Genomic DNA, 11,134 nt, shown 5'->3' with positions numbered 1-11,134 from the left:
CAGCGGAAGCTGCAGCGGCGGCCCCACCAGCCCGGCTCGCACAGGCAGGAGCCGGTGGCCTGATCGCAGCGCGCCGCCGCCGGGTTGCACTGGCACGGGCGGCGGCACGTGGGCGACCACCAGCCGGGCTCGCAGCGGCACGCGCCGGTCTCGGGGTTGCAACGCCCGTGGGGGCCGCAGGCGCACGGGAACTCGCAGCGGTCGCCCCAGCGGTCGGATTGGCAGTGGCACACGCCCGTGGCCGGCTCGCACTGGCCGTGCGGGTGGCAGGCGCAGCTCTCCCGGCAGTCGGGGCCCCAGTACTGGCCCGGGCAGCCTGTGGGGTGGGGGGAATGGAAGGGGGTCAACGGGCTCAGGGTCAGGCACCACGGATCCTCGCCCTGCGCCCCCTTCCACAAGGAAGAGGTGGGGGGCCGGGCCCGCCCTCCAAGAGCCGGGGACAGCCTGTCCTCCTGGGGCACAGCTTACTTCCTGCCCCAGACTCTGAACTACACAAATCCTTACCACTGGCCCAGCCTCCCACTTCCACATTCCAGAACACACTTAAAGATCACGAGTGGATGGGCTTCCCTGGTGGCGCAGTGGTTGAGAGTCCGCCTGTCGATGCAGGCGACACGGGTTCGTGCCCCGGTCCGGGAAGATCCCACATGCCGCAGAGCAGCTGGGCCCGTGAGCCATGGCCGCTGAGCCTGCGCGTCCGGAGCCTGTGCTCCGCAACGGGAGAGGCCACAGCAGTGAGGGGCCCGCGTACCCCAAAAAAAATTAAAAAAAAAAAAAAAAGATCACGAGTGGCAAAGGGCCTTGCCCAGAGGCACACAGAAGTGGGTGTGCCTTCATTCATGCCCCTCCTCCCTCTCACTGGGTTCCCCCACTGTGTCTTCCCCCAGCCCGGATGCTGCCCATCCGGGTCGAAGCAGCAGCCACATTCCCCCCAGTGTCTCCTCTCAACCCTGACTCCTAGCCAGGCTGCCCTCTGGCTAAACTGCCCACCAACCCCTCTCCCATGTCCCACTTTCTGCCAGAGAGGGAGCACATTCCAGTCACCCTCCACACGTGCATACGGTGTATGCGGGGGAGACCAAGAATGCATCCATTCTGCACTTAACAGGGATCCACAGCATCTTTCCGGAAGTTGAAAGGGAAGATGAATGGCGCAGAACTGAACCTGTAGGAGGGCTCTGTGGATGGGATAAAAACCAGATGACTCAGGACACCCCCTTAGAGTGCGTCACTTCCTGTCTCGACCTCAGTCTCCTCAGCGAAGCTTGGAGGGATTCTGGCCCTGCTGTTCCAAGATTACATTCCTACATGCTTTGCCTCCCCTCTCCCCCAGTCCTGCCCGGCAACCTCATCCTTCAGGAGAGCCTCAGGACTCACGCGAGTTGCACCGGGCCCCGAAGAATCCAGGTTTGCATCGACAGAGGCCTGGTTTCACACATACCTCGTCTTCCCGGCAGACGTCCAGCCCCTCGCAGATGGCTGAAAAACACCCCACCCAGGTTGGAAGGACTGGGGTGCGGCCAGGGGACACTCTGCCCCTTTCACTGACTCCCGGTGGCCTGCCCCCCTCCAGAGCTGTTTCCCCAGGGCTGGGTCACAACATGGACCCTAGCTCTAGGGCTCAGGAGGGCAAACAGACCCCAGGAAGGTAGGAAGGAAGGGTCACTGGGCTCTGTCCTCCCTTCTCCTCCGGTGGGGGGTGCATCCTGGCTACTCACGGGTGGTGCATTCTCGATCATTCTGCCTCCAGCCTGGGCAGCAATGGAGCTCAGCAGAGGGGCTGTGGGGCAGAGAGGGGTCAGCCGGGGGGCAGCCTGGCTCCGCAGGTGGATCACTGTCTCCCTGAGACATGGGATGCTGCCTCAGCCCCATCGGGCAGGCCTGGCCAAGGGTCACAGCCCCAGTGTCCCCGACCCCTTCCCGCTCTGTCCCTGGCCATCCCACCATCTGCCCCCACTACCCACCACCCTCCAGGCTGTCCCCAAGCCCCTCTCGCTTTAGCCCCTCTTTCCTCGTGTCCTCCTCCCCCCAATCAGACCCCCAGAAGACCCACCTGCTGGCCATGCAGACGTGCCGCCCATTGGGGTCCAGCTCAGACCCCTGGGTCCCCCGAGTCCAGAGCAGCAGCAGAAGGAACAGGAGCCCCAGCCCCATGGCGGCCAGTGCAGTGGGAAGGCTTGGGTTAGTCTGGCCCCCACAGCTCCCAACCCCCTCCCTGCTTCCTCCCAAGGCTTTTCCTGAGGAAACCAGGCCGGAGGGGCGGGCTGCCATGAGGCACCTCCCTGAGAGGGTGGGCAGGCGCAGAGAGGACCAGACGCCACAGTACTGAAAGGAAAAGGAAGGTCAATGGCGAGGGCTGAGCAGGGGCTTCAGGGTCTGGTCTCAGTCTGGAGGGGGCAGGAAGATGAGGCTGTAAGTTACGGGTACTGGGATAGGCAAGGGGGTGAGCCGTGGATATCCACTAGGTCACACTCCCCACTGGAGGTCCACGCTGGGAGAAGCCTCCCCAGCCAGTGACAACCAAGGGGAACTTCCTGGCAGAGCTGGGCAGGGGCAGACCACTGACAGACAGACATGGAGCAGTTTCTGGGTATCACGGGCAGTTGCTTTATTACATTAGCTTAGGCCATCCGTACAAACACCTGGGAGAGGGGTAGTCAACTCTCCATTTCATGGATGGGGAAACTGAAACTCACAGAAGCAGCACTTTTATCTGGCCCTGGAGGCTTGGCACAGAGATACAGGAAGGAAGGTAGGTTGAGCTCCACGTCACACCCTGGCTCAGGCCAGGGTTAGAAAAGAGCCTGGGGAGGGAGGGGAATGAGGGAGCCCTGTCCTCATTTGAGGTCATACATCCACCCCCAGATAGACTCCGGAGTCAGGCAGGCCTCTGGGGCAGCTGAGACCCCAGATGAAGATATTCATTGAGAGCAGAGCAGGGCCGGTCAGGAGTTGGGGGCTGTCAGGCTGCGCACAGGCCCCACGGGGGTGGCTGTGGAGCCTCCTCTTCTCTCCGTATTCTCGCTGGTAGCCGCAATGCTGGCCTCAGCTTCAGGGGCCTCTGTTCCACCCTGACACCACAGGCCCAAGCTGGGGGGAGAGCCAAGAGGTGCTTTGAGCCTGGACGCCAGGAAGGTCAAGGATAGGGGCCGAAGGCAGGGGGTGCTGTAAAAAGGGGACTCAAGAGGACAACAGGGCAGCATGAGGCAGGGGGAGGTAAAGGGGCCACCAGAGGAGCAGGAGGGGACGGGCATGCTCAGAGCTCAGGGCGGCCGGGTGAGCCGCAGTGGGGCGGGAAAGGTGGGGTCCCTCCACTCCCGCCACATTTGTCCTTCCTCTTCCCCCAACATACAAACTCTGTATTCTGGACTCAGGGGGTGGGGGCTGGAGGTGGTCTCCCTTATCCCTGGAGAGCAGGAGCCATGAGCCATCCTCATCGTCACTGAGGCAGAGGAGAGAGGAGTTGTGAGGGTCATTTGTCAAGGCCCTGAGGGACAGCGGGACTCCAGCTATGTTCAGCCTTCTGTGCAGCCCCCAGGAGCACGCAGGGGAGGACGAAGTGACTTCAGGGGCCGCAAAGCTGGAGACAAGGAAAAGCAGGAGAGACGGAGGACAACTAGAGGTTGTTTTTCCTTTTTGGCGTGCGGGATCTTAGTTCCCCGACCAGGGATCGAACCCATGCCCCCTGCAGTGGAAGCACGGAGTCTTAACCACTGGACCGCCAGGGAAGCCCCCTCCTGAGGCTTTTATTTTCTAGCCTGACACACAGCAGGCCCCTGACAAGACTGCAGATACAGCCTTACCCATCTGAGAACAAACAGATATGCAGCCAAGACAAGAAACCGAAAACTGACTGTGGAGAAGCAGAATTAGCAGGTTTCTGCAGCAGGATGTACGGGGAGCATGGCAGGTGGGAGCAGTGCGATCCAGAGAGAAGGGTGGTGGGCTCAGGATGGCAGGCTCAGGGGACGACCAGGCCAGGTTAGGTGCTAGAAGTGACTAAGCTAGGTGACAGGCTCAAGGTGTGACTAGATTGGGGTGACAGGTACAGTCTGAGGCAACAGGCTCAGAAGGTGACCAGGCTCAGTGGGAACGGAGGCAGGGACTTACCTGCTCTCTGCTTCCTCTGGGGTCCCTAACATCTTGGCCTTGATCTTCCTTCGTTGCTTCCTGATAGCCACCTTCATGGCTTCGAGCAGAAGCCCGGGGACCCGGTGGTCTGTGAGCAGCTCCCTACAGAGGAGGGGGAGGGGCAGAGAAAAAGCAGTGGGGATGCCAAGAGTAGGTCTCGTCCCAAGTACCTGTGAATGTTGTTCCCCCTTTTGGAAACGCTCTGCCTTGCTAACCCCCCGACCTTAGTTTAGATGTTGCCCCTCCTAGGAATACTCCCTTGATGGCTGCTGTGACCCTTTGCAATGGCCCACCCCATGCGGAAAAAGTTCCAGGAGGGCAGGGGCTTTGTGATTCTCGTCCTCCAGTGCCCAGCACAGTGCCCGGCACACAACAGCTTGGATACATCGATGACCCAAAGAATGAGGAGGGTGAACCGAGGCCTGGAACAGGTGCAAGTGGTGCCCCCGAGCCTCCCCACCCCTGTCCTGTGCCCTCACCGCTGGAAGTAGGCCAGCTCCTCCTGCAGCAGGAACACGTTGGCTTTGAGCTCATTCCTCTCCTGAAGGATCTGTTCAACCTCCTCTCGACTGAAGCCGCACTGCCCTACCTTGGGGGGGCGTCCTGGCGGCGGCAGGGCATCCGCCTGCGGAAGGACAGGCTTGGTCAGGGGGGCGCCTCGGTTGGAGAGGGACGCTAGAGGGTGACTGGCAGGGAGACTTGGGAGGCCAGGGCGCTACAACAGATGCCAGACCGGTGCTCTGGCTGAGACTGGGGGCGGAGGCCGGCTGGGGACGCACACTCGTGCCACCTTCCAACTTCCCGGTGGCCCTAACTACGCAGCACAGCAAACCTTTCCCGAGTGCCGGACCGGTCCCTGACCTCATCCGGCACTTACCCGGTCCCCAGGAGTCCCCGGGGCACCTGTGCCCGCGGCTGCCGTCTCGGGCTCCTGCCTCTGCTCGCACCCGGGCGCCGCGGCCTGGCCGTGCGCCTGCTCTAGCGCGGGCTCCAAGGTCGCTTCGCGCCGCCGCTCTGATTCGCTCTCGCGGTCCCGCGCGGCGCGCAGCTGGGTTTGTACTGCGGCCAGCTTGCGCCGCAACTCCGCATTCACCAGCAGGAGGCGCTGCAGCTGCTCCTGCAACTGTGGGCGGAGCAAAGGGGGCTGGTGGGCGGGGCGCCGGAGGGCCGGGAGAGTCCCGCCCCCGCACGTTGCCCCGCCCTGCCCTCACCGCCTCAGTCTCCTGGCTGCGCTGCCGCAGGTCGCGGTTGTGCGCCCGGAGTTCATCCCGCTGGCGGTCGGTCACCTCCTTGAGCTGCCGCAGCAGAGCGCGCTCCTCTGAGGAAGGGGCGTTCTCAGCGGCGGCCCGCGGGGAGAGGCCCTGAGCCTCCCCGCCCCGGTCCCCGGCAGGCGCGCACTCACCCTGTGGTCCGGAGCGCAGCTCTCTGCGGAGGCGCTCGTTCTCCTCCCGCAGCCGCCGCAGTTCGAGTTCGGCCTGCTGCGCGGATACCTGCCGCTGGAGAGGCCACGCCGTCAGGGCCGGGCGAGCCTCCCCACCCCTGTCCTGTGCCCTCACCGCTGGAAGTAGGCCAGCTCCTCCTGCAGCAGGAACACGTTGGCTTTGAGCTCATTCCTCTCCTGAAGGATCTGTTCAACCTCCTCTCGACTGAAGCCGCACTGCCCTACCTTGGGGGGGCGTCCTGGCGGCGGCAGGGCATCCGCCTGCGGAAGGACAGGCTTGGTCAGGGGGGCGCCTCGGTTGGAGAGGGACGCTAGAGGGTGACTGGCAGGGAGACTTGGGAGGCCAGGGCGCTACAACAGATGCCAGACCGGTGCTCTGGCTGAGACTGGGGGCGGAGGCCGGCTGGGGACGCACACTCGTGCCACCTTCCAACTTCCCGGTGGCCCTAACTACGCAGCACAGCAAACCTTTCCCGAGTGCCGGACCGGTCCCTGACCTCATCCGGCACTTACCCGGTCCCCAGGAGTCCCCGGGGCACCTGTGCCCGCGGCTGCCGTCTCGGGCTCCTGCCTCTGCTCGCACCCGGGCGCCGCGGCCTGGCCGTGCGCCTGCTCTAGCGCGGGCTCCAAGGTCGCTTCGCGCCGCCGCTCTGATTCGCTCTCGCGGTCCCGCGCGGCGCGCAGCTGGGTTTGTACTGCGGCCAGCTTGCGCCGCAACTCCGCATTCACCAGCAGGAGGCGCTGCAGCTGCTCCTGCAACTGTGGGCGGAGCAAAGGGGGCTGGTGGGCGGGGCGCCGGAGGGCCGGGAGAGTCCCGCCCCCGCACGTTGCCCCGCCCTGCCCTCACCGCCTCAGTCTCCTGGCTGCGCTGCCGCAGGTCGCGGTTGTGCGCCCGGAGTTCATCCCGCTGGCGGTCGGTCACCTCCTTGAGCTGCCGCAGCAGAGCGCGCTCCTCTGAGGAAGGGGCGTTCTCAGCGGCGGCCCGCGGGGAGAGGCCCTGAGCCTCCCCGCCCCGGTCCCCGGCAGGCGCGCACTCACCCTGTGGTCCGGAGCGCAGCTCTCTGCGGAGGCGCTCGTTCTCCTCCCGCAGCCGCCGCAGTTCGAGTTCGGCCTGCTGCGCGGATACCTGCCGCTGGAGAGGCCACGCCGTCAGGGCCGGGCCCCGCCAGCCCGCGGGCGGCTACGGGAGGGCGCCGTGACTCACCGAGTCCGGGGCGGGCCCCACGGCCGCCTTTTCCAGAAGCTCCAGCGCCTGCACCACCAGCGGCACGAGCCCGGCCACCGCCTCCGGCCCGAAGCGGCGCGCCAGCTCCTTCAGCTCAGTGCCCAAGGCCCCCGCTAGGTGGTACACGAGCTCCGCAGCCGTCCCCGACCCCGCGGCCACCCGAGGCCCCCAGCAGTGCGCCCCAGGCCCCACCCTCCTGGGCTCCATGTCCCCCGAAGGCGACTAGGGCTGCTACACCCTCCTCCCCACAACTGGGGAAGGAAAAGGCCAACCAGTCCTGGCCCAGGAAGCAGTTTAGGACGGTAGAGGGCGGGGTAGAAGCGACAAGGGAGGAGCGATTAAGGGAAAAAGGCTGGGGAAGGAGAGCCTCAGTGCCCTGCTCCCTGTCCTGTTCAAGCCCCCAAGGTCACAGGAAGCAGGACAGCCAACTTCCAGCCAGGTGTCCAGGAGCTGAGGCTCAGGGCTGTAAGTGGTCACTTTCGACAAGCCCTCCCCACAGTGCCCACACCAGGCTCCACCCCTGTGTCTGGAGTCATGGGGCCTGACTTGGCTGCCAACTCTCCAGGCAAGAGGTGAGAGGTAGGAGAGCTGTCACTGGCCTCAACCAGAGGCAGCCGACTGTCCAGCCATGTGCCTGTTTCCAAGACAGACTGAGAGTGACACAAAACTTAAAGGGCTAGGCTGGGCACCACAGCTGCAGACTGCTCCAAGAGATGTTGGAAAGCCGTGAGTGTTCCCAAGTATTTTGGAGGGAAATTAGCAAATGTCCTCATGGCAGCAGGAGTGTGAAGGCCCAAGTCCCCTTCAGTTCTCTGAGTTTAGAGAATATTTACCCCCACAGCTCCTGAATATGAGGGGGGCCTCAAGGATCAGTCCAGCAGCTTGCTGTGCACAAGTCTGGCCTCTGCCACCCTTACACCCAGAATTCGAGCTGAGGGGAAAAAAAACCCTCAAAAACTCCTATTTATACAAAATTTATTATACTTTGTTCAGAATTACAAGTCACCACGAGGTCAACAACAAAAGCACAAAACAGAGGAAAATGGGGCCAAGCTGTTGAATGTCACCAGCTTGTCTGTGAGGGTAAAAGGCTCTAGCCGCTGGGGAATCTGAAGCAGGAGGTGAGGAGACAACTAGGCGTAGAGGTCCTCTCGGTCCGCAGAGTAGACCTCACCCTCCTGCAGGAGAGCAAAGTTGAGGAAGTGGGAGGGCCTGTGCACCTCGTGGTAGAACTCTTTGGGGTTTGCCAGCTGCAGCTCATACTTCATGTTGGGATCATGCCGAACACCTTGGAGTAGAAGAAAAGGGCCAGTGTTGACAAGGTCCACCTGCCTCACCCTGCTGGGTCCTGGGCCATATCCAAACCAGAGTCCGGCCCCAAGTGCTCAGGGTGATGGCCTAACCCCAAGCCCACCTTCCTGTGTGCCCCGCCACCACCCCACACCCTGCCTCACATACCCATAAAGTTGTAGTTCCATGAGGACTGGGCAGGGACCATAAAGAAGCCAAGGAAGCGGTCTGACAGTAGCATCTGGACCCTCTCGTAGTGCGAGGGTAGGTAGCCCTTGGGGTTGTTGCCCTTGTCTGTGTTCTGGCGGCCCCATTCATAGCCACTGGGGGTCAGCTTGTAGGCTGTCAGGGTGCAGGAGCCTGGTGTGAAGCTGGAAGAGGAATGAGGACAGAGTCAGCGCTCAGGCCACCATTCCTGGGCCCTGGCCTGCAATGCCTGCCCCATCGTACCTCCTCCCAAGGCGGCCCAACCCCACCTGCAGGTGATGATAATGGTCTTCTCGCCATCCCAAGATGGGTTGTCAGCCATGATCTTGGCATGGGTGGTGACATCCTGGGGTGACAGCTGGGGGGACTCGTTGGGCTGAGTGTGGATCCAACCTAAGGGTTCCATCTCCTATGGGTAGAGCAGTGAAAAGCTATTTAGAGCCCCGTCTGCAGACAGGAATCCCACCCATGAGAGTAACACCTCTGCCTTCCCTCCACCACCTTGAGAGCAGAAAGCGCCGGTTCTCCTACACCCCCGCTAACCTTGAGGTACTCATGCTGGGGCAGCTGGCCAGGCAGGTGCACAGTCTGGTGAGTGCCCCACTGTGGTACCATCACGATGCAGCGGATCTCCTTCACCTGGGGGTTATCTGGTGGGCTCACCCCATAGAGGTACCCTGCAATCTGGAGACAAGGGGGTCAAGAGCCCAAGAGATTCTTAGTACCAGCCCAGATTTGGGGCCATCAGCCCTGTGTTTAATTCCCTTCTCCAAGAACAAGGACAGAGTTTCTCAAAATGTGGCCAGAATCTCCTGCATCAAAAACGCCTGGGGGTGCTTATTCAAAATGTTAAACACAGACTTCATCTCAGACTTATCACATCAGAATCTCAAGTGGGGTCCAGAAATCGGCACTGCTCAGACATTCCCCAGTTGATTACTTAATTATTTAAGTACAGTGTCCATAAACAAATGAGCACACAAGCACAGAGCTCATGCATTTCCACAAACTGAACACATCTATAAAATCAGCACTCAGCAGTACTTTAAATTTTACATTGTCATGAACAAAGTAAGAAAACTTGTGTTCCTATAAACTCACCCAACACAGGATACTAACAATCTTCAAATTCACCAAACTGAGGCCACAAGTTGGGTGTTTTATAAAATATGATGCTCCCTGATTACCAGTAAAGTTGACCATCTTTTCATGTATTTTCCACCTCCAGTTCCTTTTCTGAACTATCTTCACACTCCTTTGCCCATTCTTCTACAGTTATCTTTTATAAAAATCAACTTCTGAGAATTCCCTATTCTGGATCCAGACCCCACTATATCTTAGAGTTACGCAAATATTTTCTTCCTGTTTTTAGTTTGTCTTTTGTGGTACCCTTTGTCACACACAAATTATTAATTTTGATGATGGCTTTGTGTCTTGTTTAAGAAGGTTATCCTAACTTTAAGACGATAAATATTTTCTTCTAATATTCCACTACAGTTTAGTATTTTATGTTCAGATTTGTACTCCACCTGGATTTGACTTCTGTTAAGTGCTATGAGGCAGGGGATCAAGCCTCCTTTTGTTGACTGTTTCAGTATAAGGCACGCTTAATCCCACAGAGGAAGTGGGATCCTCAAGTGATACAACACATTTATTATATACACATGAATCTGTTTCTATATATCCTCTTCCAATAACTTCTAGGCCAAAAATATATCATTTCTCAATTGCCATAGCTTTATAATGTTTTGGTATCTGGTGGGGGCCGAAACCCTCCTCCCTCCCTGTTTTGGCTATCCTTGTATATTTACTCATATATCAATTTCAAAACCAGCACCTCCAGTTCCAGGAAATCTCAGGTGAGTTTTAGGCACATAAAATGTTTGGCACACACTGTGGCCTAGTTGAACAAACATACTCACTTGGGCCCGAAGGTCAGATATGCAGATAAACTTCTTAAGCACATTCTTGGGAAGAATATAGGTATAACCAGTCTCCTTGATGTCATCAGATGAAACATAGATATGGTTGGTCCTTAGGTGCAGGTTGGCGGCAGAGATGGCCCTAAAAACAGGTAGGGAATGTTGGCATTTCTCAACTCAAGCACCTTAGGTAGCACCAGAGGCCTTTCCATCCCTATCCCTCTTGCCCCTTATACTACCTGACCCTCCATTCAGTCTTAGATGAGAAAGTCTGGGTCTCATAGTTGCTGGTGGTAGAGGTGATGATTTCGTCACCATGCTTGTTGACAGTACGAGTCTGGGTTGCAGTCAGCTGTGACTGTTCCTTGGTCTGCTTCTCAATCTCAGCTATCTGCTGCCGCTGCTGTGATGGTGCAGAGATCTCCATACCCAGGATGATGTCTCGAATTTCTGATTGTGTCAGTGATGCCACATTCACACTGTGGGGACAGTGTGGGTCACACCACAAGGATCCCTTCCCCTTGGTCACTTACGCCCCAATGGCAAGGTGTAACTTGGTGGGACAGGGAGCCCATACTCTGACCCCAGATAATCTTCAATTGACACGTGAAGTGTGAAGTGGAAATACATTAATACGCTGGCCCTGTGCCTGTACACCTTTCAGCCATGCTCAAACCTGCTCAGCATCCATACCTCCCACTTTCCTCAATAGAAAGTGCCCTGGAACTGGAAAAACTCTCAAAAATGGGAATCCTAGAACAAGCTCTCAAGCCCCAATGACAAGGAAGGAGAGAGAAGGAAGGGTGTGTGTGTGTGTGTGTGTGTGTGTGTGTGTGTGTGTGAGATCGGAAGCGGGTCAGCTCTTGGAAATAAAGGGAACGGCTGGTGCTTTTTTGAAAGCCCTTGTTTTTTTTTTTT

General features: G+C 59.0%; 4 protein-coding genes across 5 annotated transcripts in view; all 4 read right to left on the bottom strand.

Annotated features, from left to right (window-relative positions):
• SCARF1 (scavenger receptor class F member 1) overlaps positions 1-2,154 on the bottom strand; it is a 9,088-nt gene extending 6,934 nt beyond the window's left edge. Inside the window, exons 1-4 of the mRNA XM_007454217.1 lie at positions 2,054-2,154; positions 1,719-1,780; positions 1,378-1,479; positions 4-316 (exon numbers count right to left, since the gene is read on the bottom strand). Coding sequence (XP_007454279.1) covers positions 4-316; positions 1,378-1,479; positions 1,719-1,780; positions 2,054-2,154 — 578 coding nt within the window. The remainder of the gene's footprint in view (positions 1-3; positions 317-1,377; positions 1,480-1,718; positions 1,781-2,053) is intronic.
• Positions 2,155-2,962: 808 nt separating this feature from the next.
• On the bottom strand, positions 2,963-5,666 carry LOC103072480 (rab-interacting lysosomal protein-like; the record flags this gene model as incomplete). Its single annotated transcript, XM_082930990.1, is given in 8 exon segments — positions 2,963-3,028; positions 3,030-3,090; positions 3,353-3,442; positions 4,111-4,233; positions 4,611-4,756; positions 5,009-5,254; positions 5,343-5,449; positions 5,534-5,666. Coding segments are annotated over 8 exon segments (972 nt in total), but the record flags the coding sequence as incomplete, so codon positions are not given.
• Positions 5,667-5,683: 17 nt separating this feature from the next.
• LOC103084952 (rab-interacting lysosomal protein-like) lies at positions 5,684-7,004 on the bottom strand. The gene is made up of 5 exons (XM_007454216.1): positions 6,777-7,004; positions 6,611-6,704; positions 6,420-6,526; positions 6,086-6,331; positions 5,684-5,833 (listed from the first exon to the last, which is right to left on the bottom strand). The coding sequence occupies exons 1-5, from the start codon at positions 7,002-7,004 to the stop codon at positions 5,684-5,686; spliced, it is 825 nt and encodes a 274-aa protein (XP_007454278.1).
• A 751-nt stretch (positions 7,005-7,755) lies between these two features.
• The window catches only part of PRPF8 (pre-mRNA processing factor 8), a 36,897-nt gene continuing 33,518 nt past the window's right edge, over positions 7,756-11,134 (bottom strand). For both annotated transcript variants that reach the window (XM_007454214.1, XM_007454215.1), the window contains 6 exons: positions 10,456-10,695; positions 10,217-10,358; positions 8,838-8,978; positions 8,564-8,703; positions 8,256-8,458; positions 7,756-8,085 (listed from right to left, as the gene is read on the bottom strand). In XM_007454214.1, coding sequence (XP_007454276.1) covers positions 7,931-8,085; positions 8,256-8,458; positions 8,564-8,703; positions 8,838-8,978; positions 10,217-10,358; positions 10,456-10,695 — 1,021 coding nt within the window. In that variant the 3' untranslated portion in view covers positions 7,756-7,930. The remainder of the gene's footprint in view (positions 8,086-8,255; positions 8,459-8,563; positions 8,704-8,837; positions 8,979-10,216; positions 10,359-10,455; positions 10,696-11,134) is intronic.

The sequence above is a fragment of the Lipotes vexillifer genome, unplaced genomic scaffold (genome assembly GCF_000442215.2).
Source record: "Lipotes vexillifer unplaced genomic scaffold, Lipotes_vexillifer_v1.1 scaffold680, whole genome shotgun sequence".
Classification (NCBI taxonomy): domain Eukaryota; kingdom Metazoa; phylum Chordata; class Mammalia; order Artiodactyla; family Lipotidae; genus Lipotes; species Lipotes vexillifer.
The sequence above is the reverse complement of the archived record's forward strand: the minus strand, read 5'-3'. Positions and strand labels throughout refer to the sequence as shown.